This window comes from Neocloeon triangulifer, unplaced genomic scaffold (assembly GCF_031216515.1).
Source record: "Neocloeon triangulifer isolate White Clay Creek 2 clone unplaced genomic scaffold, ASM3121651v1 ptg000014l, whole genome shotgun sequence".
In the NCBI taxonomy this organism is placed as follows: Eukaryota; Metazoa; Arthropoda; class Insecta; order Ephemeroptera; family Baetidae; genus Neocloeon; species Neocloeon triangulifer.
Window position 1 is genome coordinate 23,524,742 of NW_026775556.1, and position 20,997 is coordinate 23,545,738.

Below are 20,997 nucleotides of genomic sequence, written 5' to 3' on the forward strand. Positions count from 1 at the left end.
ACGAAAATTAATTTTCATATTTTTATATTTATTGTATATTATCTTCTTTTGGCATCAATTAAATTAATTAATTTCAATTTTTATAACAACATTCATAATATTCATATTAGGAAATTTTTATTCGATTGCAGTTCAACTGTGAAAATTGATCAAGAACGCCTTTGGTGGCACAGTCAAAACCCATCAGCATTTTATAATAGAAGCCATTTTCTTACAATTATTGGTAAAAATTATAAAAATTACTGACTTCATTATTTGACTATTCCATTTTTAAGTACATAGCCCAATAAGCCCGTTAAACATAAACGATTTTCTTACTTAGAGAAATTACAAAAAAAAAATGCAATAAAATAATGGCCAAGTTCATGTAACTTCTTGAAACCAATTCAAACTAAAAGAGAGCTAAAGTTAAGAAATTCAAACAAAATATAAAATTAATCAACAGTAGATAATAAAAAAATCACTAAAATATTTGATTTTTATCTTTTATAAATAAAAATTCCGAAAAATTCAACAATTCATGCAAATTAATATATTTTTAATCATTAAAATTGAAAAAAAAAACTGCAAAAAACACATTATGTGATCATTACTCAATTTTCGCCTTCCGTGTATACTTTTAACTTTTACGCAAATGAAGTTTCCCTTTCAACTTTGTCACTTTCATCCTAACAAAAGCGCAAAATCGTCCCACAGATATAAATCTTTTTCCCAGTGCCTTATATATTTTATAAGCTGTCTCTCACACACCACTGCCATTATCCGGCAAACAAAATGGAAACTCCATTACATATATCCGTCATCGCCAGCAGCTTTTCCCAGAGACATTCATTCGTGACGACAGCTTTTGTCGTAGACAACACCAGAGAGGACTAATGACATTTTCCTCCTCCGCTCTTTTATTGTGTCAACTCCGTGGCGCGCCTTTTTTTGCGCCTCCCTGCCCGAAATCGCAGTTTTCGCTTGTCTTCGAAACATAATGTAAAATCATTGCAGGTTCGCCGATTGTGCTCCAGTTGCGCCAGTGCGTGGACACCAATCGTGCAGACCTTGAACTGCAGGTGGTGAACCGTCCGACAGATGGCAGCACTGATTCGTCGGTGCACTTTCGGTGCTCGTAGTAAGCGAATCGTCGTGCCCAGCCACTAGCCAGCACTACTACTACTACTTCGACCAAGAATGGAAGCTGCTGACTGGTGAGTTATTTTGCCAATTTTAATTACCTCCCTAGAGCACTTAAGGGCATGACACTTCCCGCAAATGCATCGCCCTGCTGCAGAAATTAGCGTCGGACCGACTAAAATGCACAAATTTCTTTTTCTAAAAAGGACATTTAGTTTAAAATGGCTCATCCCACTGCTACTAGAGGTGGCTGGATGAGTTCTGGTGCACCTCCCCTTAAGAATATAATCTGATTATTATTATAAATCATTTTTTTCCTACCAGTCGAAATTTTATTTTAAAATATAAAATATTTATTCCATTGACGTGTTTCCAAAATAAATTTAATATGATTTTTTGCACATTTTGACAGTTTATATTATAAAAGAAAAAAGTCAAGGTAAAAAAGCAGCAGAGGTCGACGGAGGAGCGCGGTTATTTACGTACGAAAGCAATCAATAAACCAATAAGTTTATTTTGTGCGCCTGCTGCGATAGTGTAAAAATGTTCTTTTTTTTAACAGCGCCTTTTTTTCTCAAAGAGTAATTTTGCCCTTCGCTGTACTTGACACTTTGACAGGGTGTATAGATCGGCAAAAAATCGAGAGGATTTTTTACATTTTTTACTCTTATCGCGAAAGTGCTTTTTTTGTGAGAGAGCAGGTGGGAATCTGCGTATTTTATGGGATTTTAAATCAATTAGATGCGGCATAAAGTGATGGGAAACGACCCCTGCAGGGGCTGTAAAACCACTACTCTGGAATAATTTATTTCCCGCATATACATATTTTTAGCTATAAATGTTTTGATGCATACATTCCTGCGCTGATCTCAAACCCCGAAGAGAGGAGGTATATATAATTATGCTAGGTCAGGGACGTTTGCATTGATCCTCTTATTATCTAGTTGCTGCAGCAGCACCAGTTGTTACCCGCGGCAATTTATGTATATATTCCAACAATTGATTGAAACTTCAAGGTACTTGCGATATACATTTACAAAAGAAATCCTTAACACAGAACGTTTTGTTCCATTTATAATTTATACAACGAATTTGCTGTGATTTGCTGAAAATTTTACTTCCGGAAAATTGATAAAATTTACTTTTCAGTGGAATTGTCAGAATTATTATGCACGGCATCAGCAAGTTTTTCATATCGGTTTAAAGAATAAGACTTTGCTTTCGTAAGCATAACAATAACACCTTTCGTTTCCATCACAAACAATTTCTATAATGTGCTCCGAGTTATAGATGGTGTGTTATCAAAGGCTTCTGCAGCGACTTATGTTGATTTCAAGAAAGAAAAAATTTAAAAACCAATTATAAATTACGGGTATAGAAAGCCATAATGCCCATAATTATTAAATCTTTTGCTAAGCTCATTTTCTACGATTTCACATCAGGTTTCCGTTATATTTAAATTTTTTTCACGTTAAGTGACTTGAGTTATTGTGATTTCCCAGTTATTTAAATATGAAATACATAATGGAATTCGGTTACCGGAAAATGTAAATAGAATCAAGTGTGTAATAATGGTAATGAGATACGTACAAGCGGACACCGTTAAAACAGCCTCCTTGTGTATACAGCTCAAAAGTTAGCTCTGATATATAATATTTCATTTCTCTTAACTCGGTGTTGAATTACAGTGCATTTTAATGTAAAAAAGAATCTGTAATGACTATGCTAAAAAATATTGCCAAACTAATTACAAGTCATGATTGGGAAACTGAGACATTTTTTATATTAGATTTCGGTTAGACTTTAAATTACTTAAAACTCAGTTTCATTCATAAATTAATAGGCTTCCCAAAGTTGCCTTCACCTCATAAAAAAAAATAAAATAATCTGATCTCATAAGGAAATTTCTTCCGAAAACGCAGTATTTTGTTTTTGTCATTTTTTTAATTAAATATAAAACTAATATCATCTAATAAATTATATAAAGCAAATATTACGGTTTGGATGAATATTCGTTTTATTTTTCTACTGGAAAATGACTAAAAAATTCATTGAGAGATTATTTAATTTAAAATGTTAGCAATTCCTTAAAACATTGACACCTTAATTTGAGTTTCATGTTTTTCATCATGTTCACAGGGCAATTATACTGAAGGAAGGGAACACATGCATTTAAAAAAAGAGAGAAATAATAACATTGAGCAAATAAAATCAATGAATAGCGGTTCTTAAAAATTTTCGAAGTCAGAAATTGATTTCCCTCAAGGATTTAAAGAGGATGGTACCACCTTAGGGCAGCAATATCCTCCACAGAAACTGATAGTTTAGGCCACAAGGATCATTTTGATAACCAGAAAATTTGGGGTCACCCCATAAATTTTTGAGAAAAACGCGTTTGAATTTAACATGGTTCGCTTATGGACAATTTTTATGAAAATCATTCAATCCCATTTGAAGTAAACGAAACTAACTTTGGCAAAGGTGTGTGACCCACCAACATGTTCCTTGATAACCCTGCTACAGATTTGGCACGAGAAAATTGGGGGTCACCCCATAAATTTTTGAGAAAAGTTTAATTGAATGTTAAAAAACGTGGTTTTTTGCATTCTTCTCGTTTCGGAGAAAATCAATCCAATTTTAGAGCGCTTAGAATTTATTGATTTCTATAATCAAATATCATGAGAGTTCATAATTTGGTTCGTACAATTCTCAAGTAATGAAAATTGTTCATATTTTTCAAAATCCAATATGGCCGCCGGAGAAACATAAGGGTTTATTAAAACTGCTGCCAAATTAATTTGGGTGAAGATTTTTTAATTTCCTTGAGAGAAAGATAGAGTTAATGAACCAAGGTATCTTTTCTCAATGGTCAGCAAGTTTCTAGGTCAAAGGTCATTGACCCTGGCCAAAGGTCAAAATATAAAGTTTTATGCCCCTTTAAAATAGGCAATCTGACAAAAAATCCAAGATAGCCATTAGATGAGCCTTGTCATTTTGCATCCGAATACAAAAGTCTCAAAATGTTTGAACAAGCCGTTTAGAAAATATTATTGAGATATAAACAGGGTCCAAACGACTGAAATTATTCCGTTCGGATGAGTCAAAAATTAGAAAATGATGCTTTTTTCATCATATTTTAAACAAATTGAGTATGTTTTATTGTATTCCATTAAAATTTGAAGGATTTGGAAAACATTTTGTAGAAGGTTTCATCTACTTTAAATTTTCAATTAAACTTTTCATTTGAACAAAGGCCGAAAAGATAATATTTTCAAATTGTATAAAATATATTGCTCAATTTTATTTGAGTTTATCTTTAATTCGGTTCAAATTTCAAATAATTTTCCACTTCCGACCCTGGGACCGTCCTTTTGGCAATATATTGACCTCGGCCATGGTTTTTGCACTCGCGGCCGTCAGCTGGAAATTCGCGAGCGCTTTCAGGTTCTCGCAACGCGCTTAGGGAATTTTCCAACCGCGCGGCACCAAAGTCCTTGGCCAGGGCTGCACCGTCCTTGCCCCTGGTATATGTGCCGGTGAGCAAAAGCCTTGGTGTGTCGAGCGCGCCGGAAAATCGGAGCGCAGGCACGGACGGAGCTCGCAGCTAATGTCATTTATCGTGGCCTCATAACGCAGCAGCAGCAGCAGCCGCGAGTACGGCACCATAGACAGGGAGGGCCTTAAGGGCCGGGCAGAGGCAGAGAGTGGTGCATGCGCCACAAGACCCATGCGACACAGCTCGGCTGCTTTTCCACTGGCGCTCCGTTGGCGCTGCCGACTGCTCCCTTGCTCGATCGCCCAGTTCAGCTTGGCCGATTGATTAGCAGCAGCCAGGCGCTGAAGGTCTCAACACCGACCGTCCGACTCGTGCGTGTCCTCCGAGAAGGTCGCTCCGACCCCCACTTCGCAGGTGCGTCGGCCCTTCCGCAGGTGCAGCCTGCCCGCGGCCCTCCGCGCATCGATTCGAAACCAAAAAACGCCCCCGGCCGCTGGACCGACTCTCTCGGCGCTGCCACCCCATGACCTTATCCACGTCAATGAGTTGCACTGAAGGTGAGCCGAAACAAACCGTGTGTGTATTTTATTTTGGTGCGCGCCCCACGGCCGCTTTTTTGGCACTCGCAGAATCGATTTTTCGCCTGCCGCGGCTAATTAGGACGAAATTTACTTCAAAGCCTTGCGACGCCTCATTAGGCCTCGGCCTAAAAATCTGTCCTTTTTCTCTCTCTCCTGTCAACACGAAAACAAGGTCTTCGAAAAGACTCAATGTTTCAGTTCGTACCTAAAAAAAATACAAAGTAAACAAAAAACACTCTGCACCTTGGTTACAAAATTTACCAGCTGAAGTAATTTAAAAATAAATGATTTAAATTATAAATACACAATTTTAATTTTTAAACATTTTAAATTTTTTTTATATTTATTGCAATTTTTTTAATAAGAATTTTTGATAAAACCGATCTTTTTTATAATTATTTTTCTTTTCAAATTTCATTTACTAACTATTTTGAAATTTTTTGGGTCATTTTGTTTAAATTAATTTCGTTGAACATTCTCGATCGCCAAACGCTAAACAGTCTCTCCCCGATTTTTACCCGGTGCCAAGTGTTGACCAACTTTTCGATACGATTGCATTCCGACTGCCGATCGAAAAGCCAACCGGCCGCTCTACACCGTTGCTGCTTATTGGGGTGTAAAAATGCAAATACTCGGGCCGTGCGTTAGAAACAATGCAGGACGACCTCAGTGTGACCTTGGCTCGGTGCACAACACACAATTGCCAAAACAATCCCCAAACGCTATATCGTACTCTTTTGCAAATTCGCTTCCTTCCGAGGAAAAGACGCGCTTTATTACTTTTTTTGCGACGCTTTCGGCGACGCTGGAATTGAATACAATTTTCTGTGTACGATTCCCTTGATGTGCGTGGGCGCCCCGTACGCCCAGCGCAGGCGTCATCGCGTGTGCGTGTCCTTCTCCGGGGCTATTCTATGCATCTTTTATTACGCACAGCAGAACACTTTCTTATCGCACTTGTGCCATCGGAATCAAGATCGTATTGATTGACCCGCTCTTTCTCTCACCATTAATATCAACGAATCGGTTGGCCCTTTTGGGCACGCACCCCAATCGAGTCCAACTCGAAAGAATAAAAAGAAAAGGGCCACGTCAGCAGCCATTCGCTGCGGCGAGCTATGATTAGCCCAAGTTTGTTGCTCTAGCTATTCCATTACTGCAATTAGTCGCGGCTTTCGTAACCAGAGGATTCGCTGGTAATGCCAGAAAGCCTCTCTCTCTGCGCCGCAGCGCCTGCTTTTATATACTTTTTATTTATATATTTTTCGAGCATCACATGCAAAAACTGCACAGTGTGGATGAAAAAAAGTGCCTACGTTTTGAAAAGTTAAAGGCGAAAATCGATTGCGGCTCACTTTTGAGAGTGCACTCGATAAAAAATAGCTCTCGCAAGATGCGCGCAAAGTGTTCTCTGAACTCTCTTTTGAGCAACAACCGGCCGCACCAACGAGATACACCCCCGGCGAGTCTCTTTCCTCTGTTGCAGCCCCGGCGCGTACTTTCTGTGCTAAGTGCATTATACTGTGGAATTATATCCATGCAGCACGAAAATGGACGAGGAAAAATACATATTATAGCTACGCTGCTGAAAAGGGTTTTCAACCCCGTCGTTGCCGCAACCCCTTCCATTCAGAGAGTTCCATTTACTGCGCACTTGATGACTTTTTAATTTGAATATACATGATTCAAATTTCCTTTGCAATTCTACACTTCAAAGGAAAAGAATTTCTCTGCTGACTGAAAAATCCGACGAAGACTTTTTGGAAAGTCTTCAAATCAAAAGAAAAAAAAGTACTAATTTTTTGTATTCCATTTAATAATGAAAGACATTTTTTGCCTCTGCTACAGCTCATCTAAAAAAATTAAATAATATTTAATCTAAGTTTGCGATATTGGAAAAATAGTGTTTAATTCAATTTTGGGTTGTGACCAGCCCCAGCCACAAAGGCCTCGTGGTAGGCGCGCAGAGCGACTTTGCGCGGCACTGCCGCGAAGCTTCACGAGTGACGTAACTGGGGAAGGAAAACCCATGCCGCTCCCAGCTGCTCCCATCTAAATGCATTGTTTTGCACTCTTTGCCGCGTTTTCCGGTCAAATATTGTCGATTCAAGGCGGTTTTGAACATAATCTGCAGGTGTCAGACTAGTTCGGAACCTAGGGAAGCTTTGGCAACGAAGAAAAAGCATCTCAAATCAGCTGGAAGCACGAAAAGCCACGAAAATACGGCCAATATCTCCGTGACGGCGAAGTTGCGGCTCAAAAAAGCAGCGGAAAACTCGGATTTTTTACGTTTTGTGAGTCGATATGTGCTTCAGTGCCGGGATGTCAACAAATTAAGTCGTTTCTGATCATATTTGTGCATGTCCGATTGTTTTTTGTGAGAGAAAAGCGGAAACGAGTTTAGCAACCGGACAAGTTGTCCCACGGAATTAACCAATATCTCGCTCTGATTCAATGTTTTAGAATTTTGGCGATTGAAAAGTTTATATTTTTAGAATAATTAAAGCATGAGGAAAATCGCTGTGTTATTTATTTTTTAATCCGAGCAGCCGTTGTCTCGCTATGAGCATAATTACGCGGCGGCCACTGCTTTGTTGCTTCGCTCGGCTCTCTCTCGCTCGAGTCGCCCGACTGCTGCACTCGCGGGTGGAGAGCGGCGCGCTCGATTAATTAGACGTTTGCGCGAATTTTTTATTTTATTAGTAAGCGTAGAGATAAATCGTTCAAATTTTCAGCATTGGTAGCAAACTAACTGAATTAATTTTTTATTTTTTATTCTTAAAAAAATATTTATCTGGAGCAAAGTCATTAATGTTTCCGCGAGAATTTTGTTCTTTTAATTTTTAAATTAGACAAAAAATTTTAAAAGTACAAACCCTAACAGAAAATTGTAGCTAATTAAATTCTCTACAATTTACTTTGCATTCGTTTTGTTGTCAAAATTTTTTTAATTTACCAACGGGATGACCAAAGTCAAAACATTACTTTTTCTCATTGAAATAAATTTTTTAGATTTTTTCTGAGATAGCCAATCGATTGGAAATTTAATTTTGATTTAAGAACCAAAATTTCATCACAATATGTTGAGCCGTTTAGAAATCACAAAGTACTAACTGATGCCCCCTAAAACTGCCGTCGAGGCTGATTAGCAGGTTTTAGTTCAGACGCTCTTATTTCTAAACGGCTCAACATATTGTGATGAAATTTTGGTTCTTAAATCAAAATTAAATTTCCAATCGATTGGCTATCTCAGAAAAAATCTAAAAAATTTATTTCAATGAGAAAAAGTAATGTTTTGACTTTGGTCATCCCGTTGGTAAATTAAAAAAATTTTGACAACAAAACGAATGCAAAGTAAATTGTAGAGAATTTAATTAGCTACAATTTTCTGTTAGGGTTTGTACTTTTAAAATTTTTTGTCTAATTTAAAAATTAAAAGAACAAAATTCTCGCGGAAACATTAATGACTTTGCTCCAGATAAATATTTTTTTAAGAATAAAAAATAAAAAATTAATTCAGTTAGTTTGCTACCAATGCTGAAAATTTGAACGATTTATCTCTACGCTTACTAATAAAATAAAAAATTCGCGCAAACGTCTAATTAATCGAGCGCGCCGCTCTCCACCCGCGAGTGCAGCAGTCGGGCGACTCGAGCGAGAGAGAGCCGAGCGAAGCAACAAAGCAGTGGCCGCCGCGTAATTATGCTCATAGCGAGACAACGGCTGCTCGGATTAAAAAATAAATAACACAGCGATTTTCCTCATGCTTTAATTATTCTAAAAATATAAACTTTTCAATCGCCAAAATTCTAAAACATTGAATCAGAGCGAGATATTGGTTAATTCCGTGGGACAACTTGTCCGGTTGCTAAACTCGTTTCCGCTTTTCTCTCACAAAAAACAATCGGACATGCACAAATATGATCAGAAACGACTTAATTTGTTGACATCCCGGCACTGAAGCACATATCGACTCACAAAACGTAAAAAATCCGAGTTTTCCGCTGCTTTTTTGAGCCGCAACTTCGCCGTCACGGAGATATTGGCCGTATTTTCGTGGCTTTTCGTGCTTCCAGCTGATTTGAGATGCTTTTTCTTCGTTGCCAAAGCTTCCCTAGGTTCCGAACTAGTCTGACACCTGCAGATTATGTTCAAAACCGCCTTGAATCGACAATATTTGACCGAAAAACGCGGCAAAGAGTGCAAAACAATGCATTTAGATGGGAGCAGCTGGGAGCGGCATGGGTTTTCCTTCCCCAGTTACGTCACTGGGAAAGCAACAGCAGCGCCAGCAAAACTCGCTCTCCCCCACCACGTCTCCTGCTCATGCGTGGCTGGGTCTGGTTGTGACTGTACAGAATTTATGAGAAATGCCATTTTGATATAAAATTGTATCAAATATCAACTTAAATATTCTATAGTATTCTATTTTTTTGGAAAATATAAGAAATATTAAAATTAATTTTATGTTGAAAATTAAGTCTATTTTATTATTAATATTTTTTCTTTCGTTTCACTCTATTTTTTTTTATTTTAACAATAATAATATTAATACTTTTTTGTGGTCAGGCCAGTAGCTTATTTTATGGGTCGGTGTCCTTTTTTGGGTTGGAACATTAATTTAAAAATTTAAAAATATTTTATTATTTATTGTCTCGTCTTAATTAGATCGAATATGGCAAGAAATTTCACTGGTCTGAGTGGTCTGTACGGACTTTGGAGTGAGTTTGAATTCTTTAACAAATATCGATTGAAACTTGGTGATTATATTTAAATTTAATTTAATACTCAGACCGACAAGTTCTCCTTAGTGACAAAATTTATTTAAATTGCATAACCATGTAACTTGGAAATAATCCAAACTGAATGGAAACCAAAATAATCAGCAAACTATTTTGAGACCGGCTTTTAATTATATTGTCTCGCGAGCAGAGGGAAATTGAATGAAGACGGCCAGGCAATGAATCAAAAAGCTGTGAGACTGAATTCCCGTTGAGCACAAAGTTCGTTTGTTTTGCGCTGCTGGATGCTTATTGAGAGAAAACTAAAAGGAAAACTCGATTTGCATAAATAAGGAGGCATTCATTTATATACAAATGTGTCATGTTAGTGTTTATCTTTCAAGCACGGGAAAGTATAACAATAATCAACTTGTGGGTGCAACAGTGTTTTTTCTTTTTCTTCTGCCACTAATCATTTTGATTTCTCACACGCTCCACCGACGCAGGTAATTATATCTCCATTTCATTTGAATAAAGAAAATATATTCCGTGCGCAAATAGAGTCTATGTTAAAATATATCACAGAGCCGTAGAGCACCAGAGACTCATTAAAAAACAAAAGAGAAAGTGGAGCGCGTGTTTCCTTTATCAACAGGGTGGGTTTCGCGTGTTTATCACAAAGTTTTGGGTCCGCCAGGAAAACGTAACCCTCGCCAAGCGTATTATATAACTTTCGTTTTCGGAGGAGCAAAAATTGTAGCGCGCAGAAAGTCTCCTTCCTTTTATATGTAATAATATATTTTCTAAAATTATACACATCTGACGTTTTTATATCGGTATGCGTTGGTTGAAACGGCGCAGCAGTGAACAACCCTGTGACCCAGACCTAGGGCACAGTACTAGCTGCTGATGGCTGGCCGGGATACGCGCGGCGAGTGAGGGAGTCGGGCCGATCGATACAAGGGGCTCAAAACGGAATGACGCAACTACAATCCATAAACCGGCCTCCTCTAGGCTCTCGCATTTCGCTTGCACCTCACACTTTGCTCAAATGAAATGTTGCCCAACCGCGGGAATGCGAAATTATTACTCTACCGCCATTGATAAAAACTATCGGAGAACACGCAGAGTTTACATTATATGCGCGACCGCCATAAACTCAAAAGTACTATAGAAGGCAAAGTGCGTGTTATGTATATATTTAAAGGCCGTTTTCGCCAGGTCGGTGCTTTTTGGTGTGCACACACAGAGGCAACGACGAAATTGCTCTTATCGCCGTGGTTCCCTTTTTGTCGAGCTGAGAGCTGAGAAATCCTTTATGTTTCGCAACATTTCTTCTTGAAACATGCACGAAAATCGATTGGGACACACCGCTCACCACTCTTTCTTGGCAGTCAAAGATATATAAACGGAATGACGCAAAACGGAAAAAAAGTGAGACACAAAAATTCAAGGGCAAAACAAGGGCTTGCGAAGGCGTGAAATATACGATCGATTAATTTTGGCATCGAAGATGCATTTAAAATTGAATTTATAAATAAGCAATATTTTTTAGTGAACAAGATGGAAAAAAACTAGCTTTGATTTTTTTTAAATTGTTTTAATGGGTCCTTAACTATTTTCTAATAAAATATTTTAGGCGGAATATTGATTTCATCGTAGAAATGTTAAGTTCAAGGGTTAATGCAAAAGTTTGAATCATTTTGTGAAATATTTGCGACTTCCAAAATAATTGATTTTAAGAAAATTTAATTTCATATTCAATTTTTTAGTTAAGCCGGCAGTTTTTAACTTTTTAAATCCATTTAATCAATCAAAAATTAAATTCACAATAAATAATTTTAAACAAATTTGCACCACTTTTGAACCAATTTTCAAAACTTTCCAACGCGTGCATTCTGCAAACAGTAAACAAGTTAGATGAAATTTGATAAGCCACGTAGCCTCATTTTGCTCTTATGTTGATTCACTTTATAGGAGTAAATGGCTTGAGAAACTTGCAAACATATCATGCAGTCAGAGCTCTAACGTTACAAGCAATTAACCAAAACAAACGCTTCTAATTGGAACGTCTTTATTTCCTATACAAATCGTGGCACTTTTCCAAACATATATTGCTGGAAATGAATAAATCAATTCATCGGCGGCGTTAAAACAAAATTCACGCAGCAAAAGCCAAATAGCAATAAAACACTCTCAGCTGTATATACAATTAATTCAACAGAACTCGAGACAAAAAAGCTGCACTGCAGAATTTCAAAAATACACCACCTTGGCGTCAGCAGCTCCTCTTCTTGCAACAAACAATTGCAAGAAAGTCGGTTTATTTTCTCCACCGCGGCGTTTATTTATTGCTTTAAATTGAGCTTGCAGCCTTTTTCAAGGTTCGGTTTATTTTGGTCTGGGCAGAGATTTTCGGGCGAAAGAAAAATGCGCGCCGAGGTGTGCGAAAGCTCGCCGTGCCCTCGGCGGCGCACATCCTCGCGGGTGTTATGTTGCTCTAGCAGGTGCAATGACGTCATTGGACCCTCTTACGTCGTCAGCGCGCTCCATTTGTTTAGCTGTTATCAGTTGATTTTGTGTGCAGTGCGACCTCCGACTCCGCCGCATACGCACGGCTGATTTTCAATTAGCGACATCACGAAATCTGGACATTAAGTCTTAATTGTCATTATTATGTGCGAGTCGAAGGTCGTCCGAAAATGGACCCCGCTTAATATAAAAAGCGCCTGAAAAGGAAAGCGTGCGAATTATTACGACCGCGCTTCTTCCGCAATCGGAAAATTGAAATGTCAATATACTGCACGCACACCATACGAAAATACAACAGCTGATGCTATTTAGCGCCAGAGACAACTTGGGAAACACTTGGCACACTACGCTGCCGATGCCATAACAGCCACCAAGAATGCGCGCATGCCCCAGTGCCTTTTCCGAAGCAGCTTGGTAAAATCAATGCGAATGTGTGTGCATGTTTATGCATAGCTTTACTTGTACCACTCAAGTTTGTTGCGGTTTTATTGCTCTTCAGCAGGGATTAAGGCCGTCTAAGCGGTCAAAATTAAAAATCACCTTAGTTTAAATAAATATTAATAATGAAATCCTTATTTAGATCTTATTTTAAATATTTATTTCATTTAAAAATAAAAACAATTTAACAAAAAAAATTCTTTTTTACATTTTATTTTAAAAATTTTAAATTATTATTTGTTGAATATAAATGTTAATCATAAGTAATTAAAATGATATGTTAGAATTTAATAATTAATGTTAGGTAGGCAGAATTTCTTCAAGCCTGATCGAGAGGAGTACTCAAGTATTAGAACCTATTCTTGAAATTTTTTCTTCACATTTAAATTTTAATAATTTGAAAAAGGTTGGCAACATTTTCAGTTATAATGTAAAATGCATAAAACAATTAAATACATGAATGATATTTTCTTGTCTCTATAAAACTAAATAATACTCTTGATTAGAAATTTTAAAATAATTTCACATTTTTCATTACCAAAAGAGTCATTTTTTATTAAAATTATTGTGTCCCCGCAAATTACAGGGCCATTATTGCAAAATATTGTCTTACGCTCATTGCGAAAAAGCTTCCTCTCTTTCTCTCGACAAACAAGATCGTTGAAGCTCAGTGACGAGCTTTCGTAATCGCGGGGCGCGTTTGGCACGGTTGGATTTTTCGTCCGGACGAACAGTGTAGAACAAAACAAGCAATGAAAGTGGGCGCATGAACGGGTGCACAGAGACAGAGTACGCAAGAAGTAAGAGATTTTATAAAAAGCATTGCGTGTGAAGCAATAGTGTATTTATTTTGAACGATGGAGAGTACCGAGTTTTGGCAACCAGAGCGTCATGATAAGCTTTGTTTTTTGATGCTTCGGCCGACGACTGTCGTCATTAGGCGTTAGGCGCGTGAATCACGTGGTTATTTTTAGTGCATAGCAGCCACCAAAACTCGTCATTAAATATTTTCCTCGGACCAGAAATGTAAACATTTTTAGAACATCAGCACGGACGTTCTCGCGCAGTGTGCCATCCCGCATTCTTGTCGAGAATAATTATACCCACCGCGAGCAAAAAAAAAAAAATAATAATAATTATGAAATATATCTAATATTATATAAAAAAAAAACGTGTCAGCAGAAAAAATATATCCTTGACCTTAACAGGCATGTTCAAAACGCCGATCTTCACCGAACAAAAGAAATGTGCCGCTGAAAGAAGTTATTCAGAGCGACGGGGCGAGCACTTAAAAAACCGCCATCCAGCGCTAGGCTCGTGATATTATGAGAAAGAACATAGAGAAGCCGAGAGAGCTCTCTTTCTCTCGTCGCTCCAATTAAACACACGCACACGTACGCAGAGATTACTCCAGGGGTGTGCAATTATCGCAGCGTTCTAAATGCACGGCTCTTTACATTCGACGGATGATCGTTGCCCAGAAATGACGGAAAATTAGGGAAGCGGGGAGAGGGTGAAGGCTCGGGGGTGCTGGCAGCGTGACCTACTTTGCGCGCACCCGATTCCATAAGTCTTCATTTCGGGGTAGGCGCGCAATTGATCAGAACGGCTGCCGCTTTTTCCCCGAGAAAGTGCTGCACCAGCAAAAGCTCTCTTCTCACCCCTTTGACTTTCACGTTCGTGAAATGCGTCAGTCTCAGTTTCCTCGCCCATACAGGCAGGCAAGCAAGCGTTTGCTTTCATTCTTGCCGACCAGGCAAGGCTATTCCTATCTCAACATTCTGCTGGGCTTTTGTTTATGATTCCATAGAAATTCGCCGTTGCCGCACTACTACACTGCAGAAGCTTCTTTTCAGCCCTGTAATTTAACTTTTAATTAAAGGGCGTGACGCGCTGTGTGAATTCAGCGTGCGGCACAGCAATTTCATTTAATAAATTTGACCATAGACTTGCAATTTAGCACTCTAACTATCACCCTTCGATCATTAATTTATTTAGCAGCGTCTCATACAATACATACAACAAGGCAACAAATGGCGGAAATGAACTAGATAATTTTTGACCTTCAAAGAATTACAATTGAGCTGTGTACATACTTAAATTATTTTTGTTTAAAAAATAAAAGTTAATAATTAGCGATTAATATTAAATATTAACTCCACGACAATTATTATGCAAGAGTATTAGAAAGTAATTTTTTTATCATACATTTTTTTTTTTAATTATTAAGATCAAAATTTAGATTTAAAATTTAAAACAATTCTTTCAACTTTTGATTTCTACTCAATTTAAATTACAAACTAGATATTAAAAACTGATGAAAACAACTTTATCAGCAATTTTAATTTTTTTTAAATCTGTTTTATTTTATTAATATTTATTTTATGTTCAAAATATACATCATTTAATATTTAATCTTACAATTTCTTTAAAGTTATATTTTTTTAATTGCAAACTTTATAATAATTTATGCAATTCTGATGACAACAAATTTATAGTAAATTTTTTTGCGCAGGGCTCCTGCAGAAGCTGTCTAAATATGAACAGTCCGCAAATTGATCTTCTGCGGTTCGCTCCGCAGGCTCGCTCGTTGTGCACACATGAGCCTTACGTGATAATATGCAAATGCCGCAATCGAGATGAAAAAAAAAATGCTAAATGGTTTAATTAGTGCAATTACGTGATAAGTCTCCACACTCTGCTTATCTGGGATGCATGCTTTTCGTCTGGCTTTGGCGTCATAACACAAACCATTATAAACCTGATAACGCATAAAATAAATTAAATTAATTGCGGTGTTCGCTCGGTGCTCATTTGAAGCGATCTTATGCTCATGACAGCAGGCGGCCGTGTCTGCTGCATTAAGTAAAAAAAGATACGGGCAAGCATATTCCAATTAAAATCTTCGTGCAATAATTAATGTTGCTTAGATTGCGTGATCAGTTTTCCGAACGGCGGCAGCAGGGCATGCATAATGATTATGTAAATTATGCTGATGACAGCAGAATATATACTCGAACATATACATGTATGTGCATTAATTAATTTGACTTGTGCTGGATTGTTTCAGATAACGTTGCTGCGAAGTGCAAGTGGGTCATGGTATCTTCGTAATACATCCAATACTGTTCTCAACCCAATCGAAGCGAGTGAGCCTTCCGAAAATAATTAACAATTAAAAAAAAAATACAGATAGAGAAACTTCCGAGTTCAGCCGAGAATCCCCCCCTGCTGCCATGCACGTAGAGATTCAAGTGGCTCTCAACTTTGTAATATCATACCTGTACAACAAATTGCCGAGACGACGCGTCAACCTGTTCGGAGAAGAGCTCGAACGCGCCCTTCGCGAGAAGTTTAATGGACACTGGTACCCTGAGAAGCCGATGCGCGGATCGGCTTACCGCTGCATCAAGACCGGCACCGGCTCGGTAGACCCCGTTCTGGACACTGCCGCCCGCGAGAGTGGCATCCCTGTGCAGGACATTCTGGAAAACCTGCCTCAAGAGCTGGCCGTATGGGTGGACCCTGGCGAGGTGAGCTACCGCATCGGTGAAAAGGGCGCCGTCCGCATCCTCTACAACGAGAGCATGGCCCAGAGCGCCCTGAACGCTTCGGCCGCCGCAGCCGCAGCAGCAGCCGCTGCTGCCACCAGCTGCGGCAGCTCCTCGCCAGACGACGACCTGGACACCGAGGTGCGCAAAACCTTCAACCCTGACGCACAATGTTTCAGGCCGATCCAGAACGCCCTCGGCAACCTGACCATCTCGTGCACGGCTCCGAAAGTCTGCCTGTCGCCATATCAGAACGGCTCCGGCCTGTCCACCTCCCCTCCCCCTGCCAACCCTCCCGCACGCCAGGGTCAACAACCCCCTCCGCAGCCGCCGAAAAGCACCAACGCGCCGGCCAACGGTGTCCCGGCCCCTGTGGCCGCCCCTCAGGAGAGCACTTCCCCCACGAACGCCAAGAGCTCCTCCAACTCGACGGCACCCTTCATCGGCCGACCGCCTGCCCCTCCTTTGACCTTCACCACGGCCACCTTTGCGCAGACCAAATTCGGCAGCACAAAGCTGAAGAGTAGCTCCAAAAGGGCCAACCGAATGTCGCCGACTGAGTTTTCCAACTACATCAAGCAAAGGGCCCTGCAACAGCAACAGACGCAGCAGCAGCCCGGATTCGTTGTCGGCTCCAACCGGCCCAGATCGCTTTCTCCGAACCCTCAACAGCAGTCACAGGACTTTTTCTTCCCCGCCGCCGGTCGTCAGTACCTGCAGTACCCGACTGCCCAGTACCACCCTCACCACCAACAACCCCACCACATGCAGTCCGAGCTGCACTTCCCGCAGCACCAGAAGCAGTTCCCGCCCAGGAGCTTCATGGACGGCCACCTGCCGACCACCTTGCCTGCCGGTGCCACCAACTCGAGCTCCTCCAACATGCTGTTGACTTCGATATCGCCCAATTCTAGTCTGGTGCCGCCGGGCGCGACTTCGCCCGCAGGAAACAACAACCCTTCCTCCGGACAGGACAGTGGCAAGCAGCAGTTGCTGGACGGCCTCGGCTTTGGCCTGCCCACCTACCAGCCGGGCCAGTACCAGCACCTTCTCGTGGCAAATTAGCCGGGTGCTTATGCAACCCGCAGAGCAGTCGTCGATTAGAAACGGTTTTAGGTAAAAAAAAGCGAAGATAAGAGAGAGGTAGCATGAGAATTACCACATACACACACGCAACACACACACACACACTTTACGACCTGACTTACCTTGCAAGTATGACAGCAATTCATAAAAAAATTATGCCTAAGGCTTTGATAGGAACATCCTGACACGTCCTCGATTGGATAGCTGATTATTTGCATGACTGTCAGGCTTTATTTTTTAAAGAGTTTTTACTTGCTGTTAATGTGTAAGAAAAAACTAAATGGTGAGGAATTGACTCTATTCGTCACCAATAAGAATGAGTAAAAAATAAACAGTGAATGTCTCCCACTTCATTGCGATCAACAAATTAATGTAGCAAAAGCGAAAATACAAAAAGTGAAAAATAACACCTTTGCAAAAGGTTTATCAACGACAAGCCAATATGTTTCCATATAAATGCCCTTATTCAAAGAGAGTCTCAACGGCATGATGATACACACGAAGTCTCGAATCTATATTTCAAAAGTATAAAATCTGTTCAACGCTTTCTATCTGAAGAAATGATAAAAATGGTGCTTTGTGCTGATTTTAGAGAGAAAAGCGTGGGAATACGCAGTGCACTTGATAATATAGTAGCAAATTGCTATTTTAATATTTTTTTATCCATCTCGCCAAGTTAAGAAAAACAATTCCTGAATCCAACTTTGCGAATTTTTGTACGTTTTATTTTCATAGGTAAACCAAAGATTTTACCTTTTTACGAGAATATTTTAAGTTGAGACCTAACGTATTTTTTTCATTTCTGACTTAATGATTTATTAAAGCAATGATGCTTCGGAAAAGCTGAAAAATAAAAGCCGGAATGCGTGCTTACTAAAACCACACAATACCATTTTTTATTACTAGAGGTTTTAAAACATTTAAACGTTCTTAATTATGAGTGATTAAAACAAATTTAACAAAACAGTTCATCTTTGAATTTTAAAAGAGAAAGCCAGGCCACAATAGTGTTATGTGATGCAGAAATAAGAATTTAATACCGAATGGTCTCATATTCATTGAATATATTTAAGAGAAAAAGAGCAAATTACAGGAATTGAAAAAGATTGCGATTCCAACGAGATGATCTAGAATTATTAACATATTTGGCGCGTATCACCAGAATACACTTTCATGGAAAAAATCTAAATTATTAACGGAATGGTGTTTGAAAAAAAAGTAAGCAAAGTATAGCTAACCTTAAAACGGTTAAATGTTGCTCGTATGTTCGTGACCTATAATGGAAAAAAAAACAATTCGCCTTGTAGTAAAAAGGAGGACATTTTGAAGATGTGAAGGCCTATCATAAATTTAGCGTGCGACTATTGACGAGATGGTTGTCACTTAATAAAATATACATACATGTTTTCATCTAAAGTAATCCAGAAAATGTGTGGATGAATGTCGACTTAATTAAAATAATGAGGCTGTTAACTGAAAAAAACTTCATTGATTATATTTTTATTATGCGCACTTTTATATTTTCATACTCGTGTGAGATAATGTCGTCCACATAGTGTCAAGAGAGGACCTTCATTTAGGCCATATTATATGAAATAATACTTCTGCTTAAATTCTTTCTTTGACGGTATTTTTTCTTTTTATATAGGACTTCTTTCTGCTGATATTTTGCGGCATTCTGAATTGTATGCATATAAATAATGCGTTACTTCCATTGAAAGTGGAGTGCTTATCTGCATAAAAAGTGATGAAAATACCTGACGATATAATAAAATAACAGAGAAAAGGAGAGAAGGAAAGAATAAAGAAATATACCATTCTTGCACTCCTCTGACATGCAAAGAGCGACTTTTGCGTTTGGATCAGAATTTTTTTACATAATAATATGTACGTCGCGCGGTTGATTGCAATTTTTTAATTTTTATATATTTATATACGCCGTTCAAAATAAATGTAGGTGTTTAGCCATTAATTACGCTTTCGGAGTCAAACCCTTGATGTAGTTCCAAAACGTGTGTTTAATAATAATTAACACAAAAAACGACTGTAGTGTAACTGGATGTTTGTGCAATGGATATGCATATATACATATGTTGAAAAACACACACACATTTTAGAATTTTGCTTATGATAACTAGAGGAAAAATTATTGTGAAAACTCGATCTCAAAAGAAAGAAAGTAAGATGCGAATTATAAATGTTGTGACCTTTTAGCCTACCGACTTTTTGGAAATTCTTCATCAAAAAGGTTTGAAACCGATTTCCAAAAGAATAAATTTACGTCATGTGCGATTCAAATTGTGTACGAAACATTTCAATTTCTATAGACAAGACCGGTGAGATTTTCATTTTACTGATTCACACACAATACACACAGACACAAATAATAATTTTCAGACAGAGAATAAGAAAAAAATAATCAGTTGCATGTTTACAGAGAGTATAATATATTACCATTCTGTATAGTTAAACGCAGGCAATTTTCTTCAAAATGTGTATAATTGCATAAATATACATTAAATATACTGCATGTTTTCCCTCTTGTGCTAAATAGACAAAAAAAAAAATAAAACACGACATCTCTAAGGTTATACACTCACATAAGAGGCAAAATATCCAAATCAGCTGTGCTTCATTGTTATTCAAATCGATGTTTCTCTTCATTAATTAATTCTTATTGACGTATATAAGCACACGAACACACTCGCATAATACACACGCGTACTAAAAAGCAGAGAAAATTTCAATATGTAACTTTTGAAACTGAATATTATATATAACAAGAGTAATTTTTGTAGAAGACAAACACAACAAAACAAAAAACATTAAAAACTGGTAGCAGTCGTACAACTTATATAGTCAAAAACCGAATCGAAAAAAAATTAAAAATCATCCGTTACAATTAGAAAGTAAAGAAAGAAAATCTTGCAAATCCAACTTATATGCATGTGTACGGGACAATTAAAATTTAGTATAAATGCGCCGTTAGCCCACTCTTGCGCCACTTTTTCCCCGATTACGCTTCTTGACTCGCTCTTAAGTAAATAAAATTGGCGCAAGAGTGGCCTCCTCAGGTCGAAAAACAAGCGAGAACAACCACCACGGGTGGTTTGATATGCGTTTTTTTTTCGGTCGGCGCACGCGGTCGTGAAAAAAAGAACCCACCTTGCGTAACGAATTTCAATTAGGATAATTTGGTTGATTAGCAACGCTGTGTCAACCTAAATGGCCTACCTTCGTAATTATACCTTGTTTCGTATAAGGATGAAGTAAGTGTATACTCAGGAATGGAATTAGACAGCAAAAGTGAACACAAAAAGAATCAGGGCACATTATAACGAAAAAAAAAACAAATCCTTTTGATTTTCCGCTTGCGGCGCAGCACGAAAAAAAAACAACAACACGAAATAGAATACAGCAGTGGGTTGTTTGTTTCGCAATCTGCTCTCCGCCCTTTTGCTTTTGGGCCG

At 38.5% G+C, this 20,997-nt stretch overlaps 1 protein-coding gene across 2 annotated transcripts; it reads left to right on the forward strand.

Moving 5' to 3' along the window:
• Positions 1 to 1,025: 1,025 nt before the first annotated feature.
• Positions 1,026 to 20,099, forward strand: LOC132199617 (protein Tob1). Of its 2 annotated transcripts, none has more exons than XM_059624479.1 (2): positions 1,026 to 1,196; positions 15,961 to 20,099. In XM_059624479.1, the coding sequence occupies exon 2, from the start codon at positions 16,127 to 16,129 to the stop codon at positions 17,504 to 17,506; it is 1,380 nt and encodes a 459-aa protein (XP_059480462.1). In that variant the 5' UTR covers positions 1,026 to 1,196; positions 15,961 to 16,126; the 3' UTR covers positions 17,507 to 20,099. The 2 variants fall into 2 exon arrangements, with proteins under 2 accessions (XP_059480462.1, XP_059480461.1); XM_059624478.1 differs by lacking the exon at positions 1,026 to 1,196 and adding an exon at positions 4,821 to 5,175.
• The last annotated feature ends 898 nt before the right edge of the window (positions 20,100 to 20,997 follow it).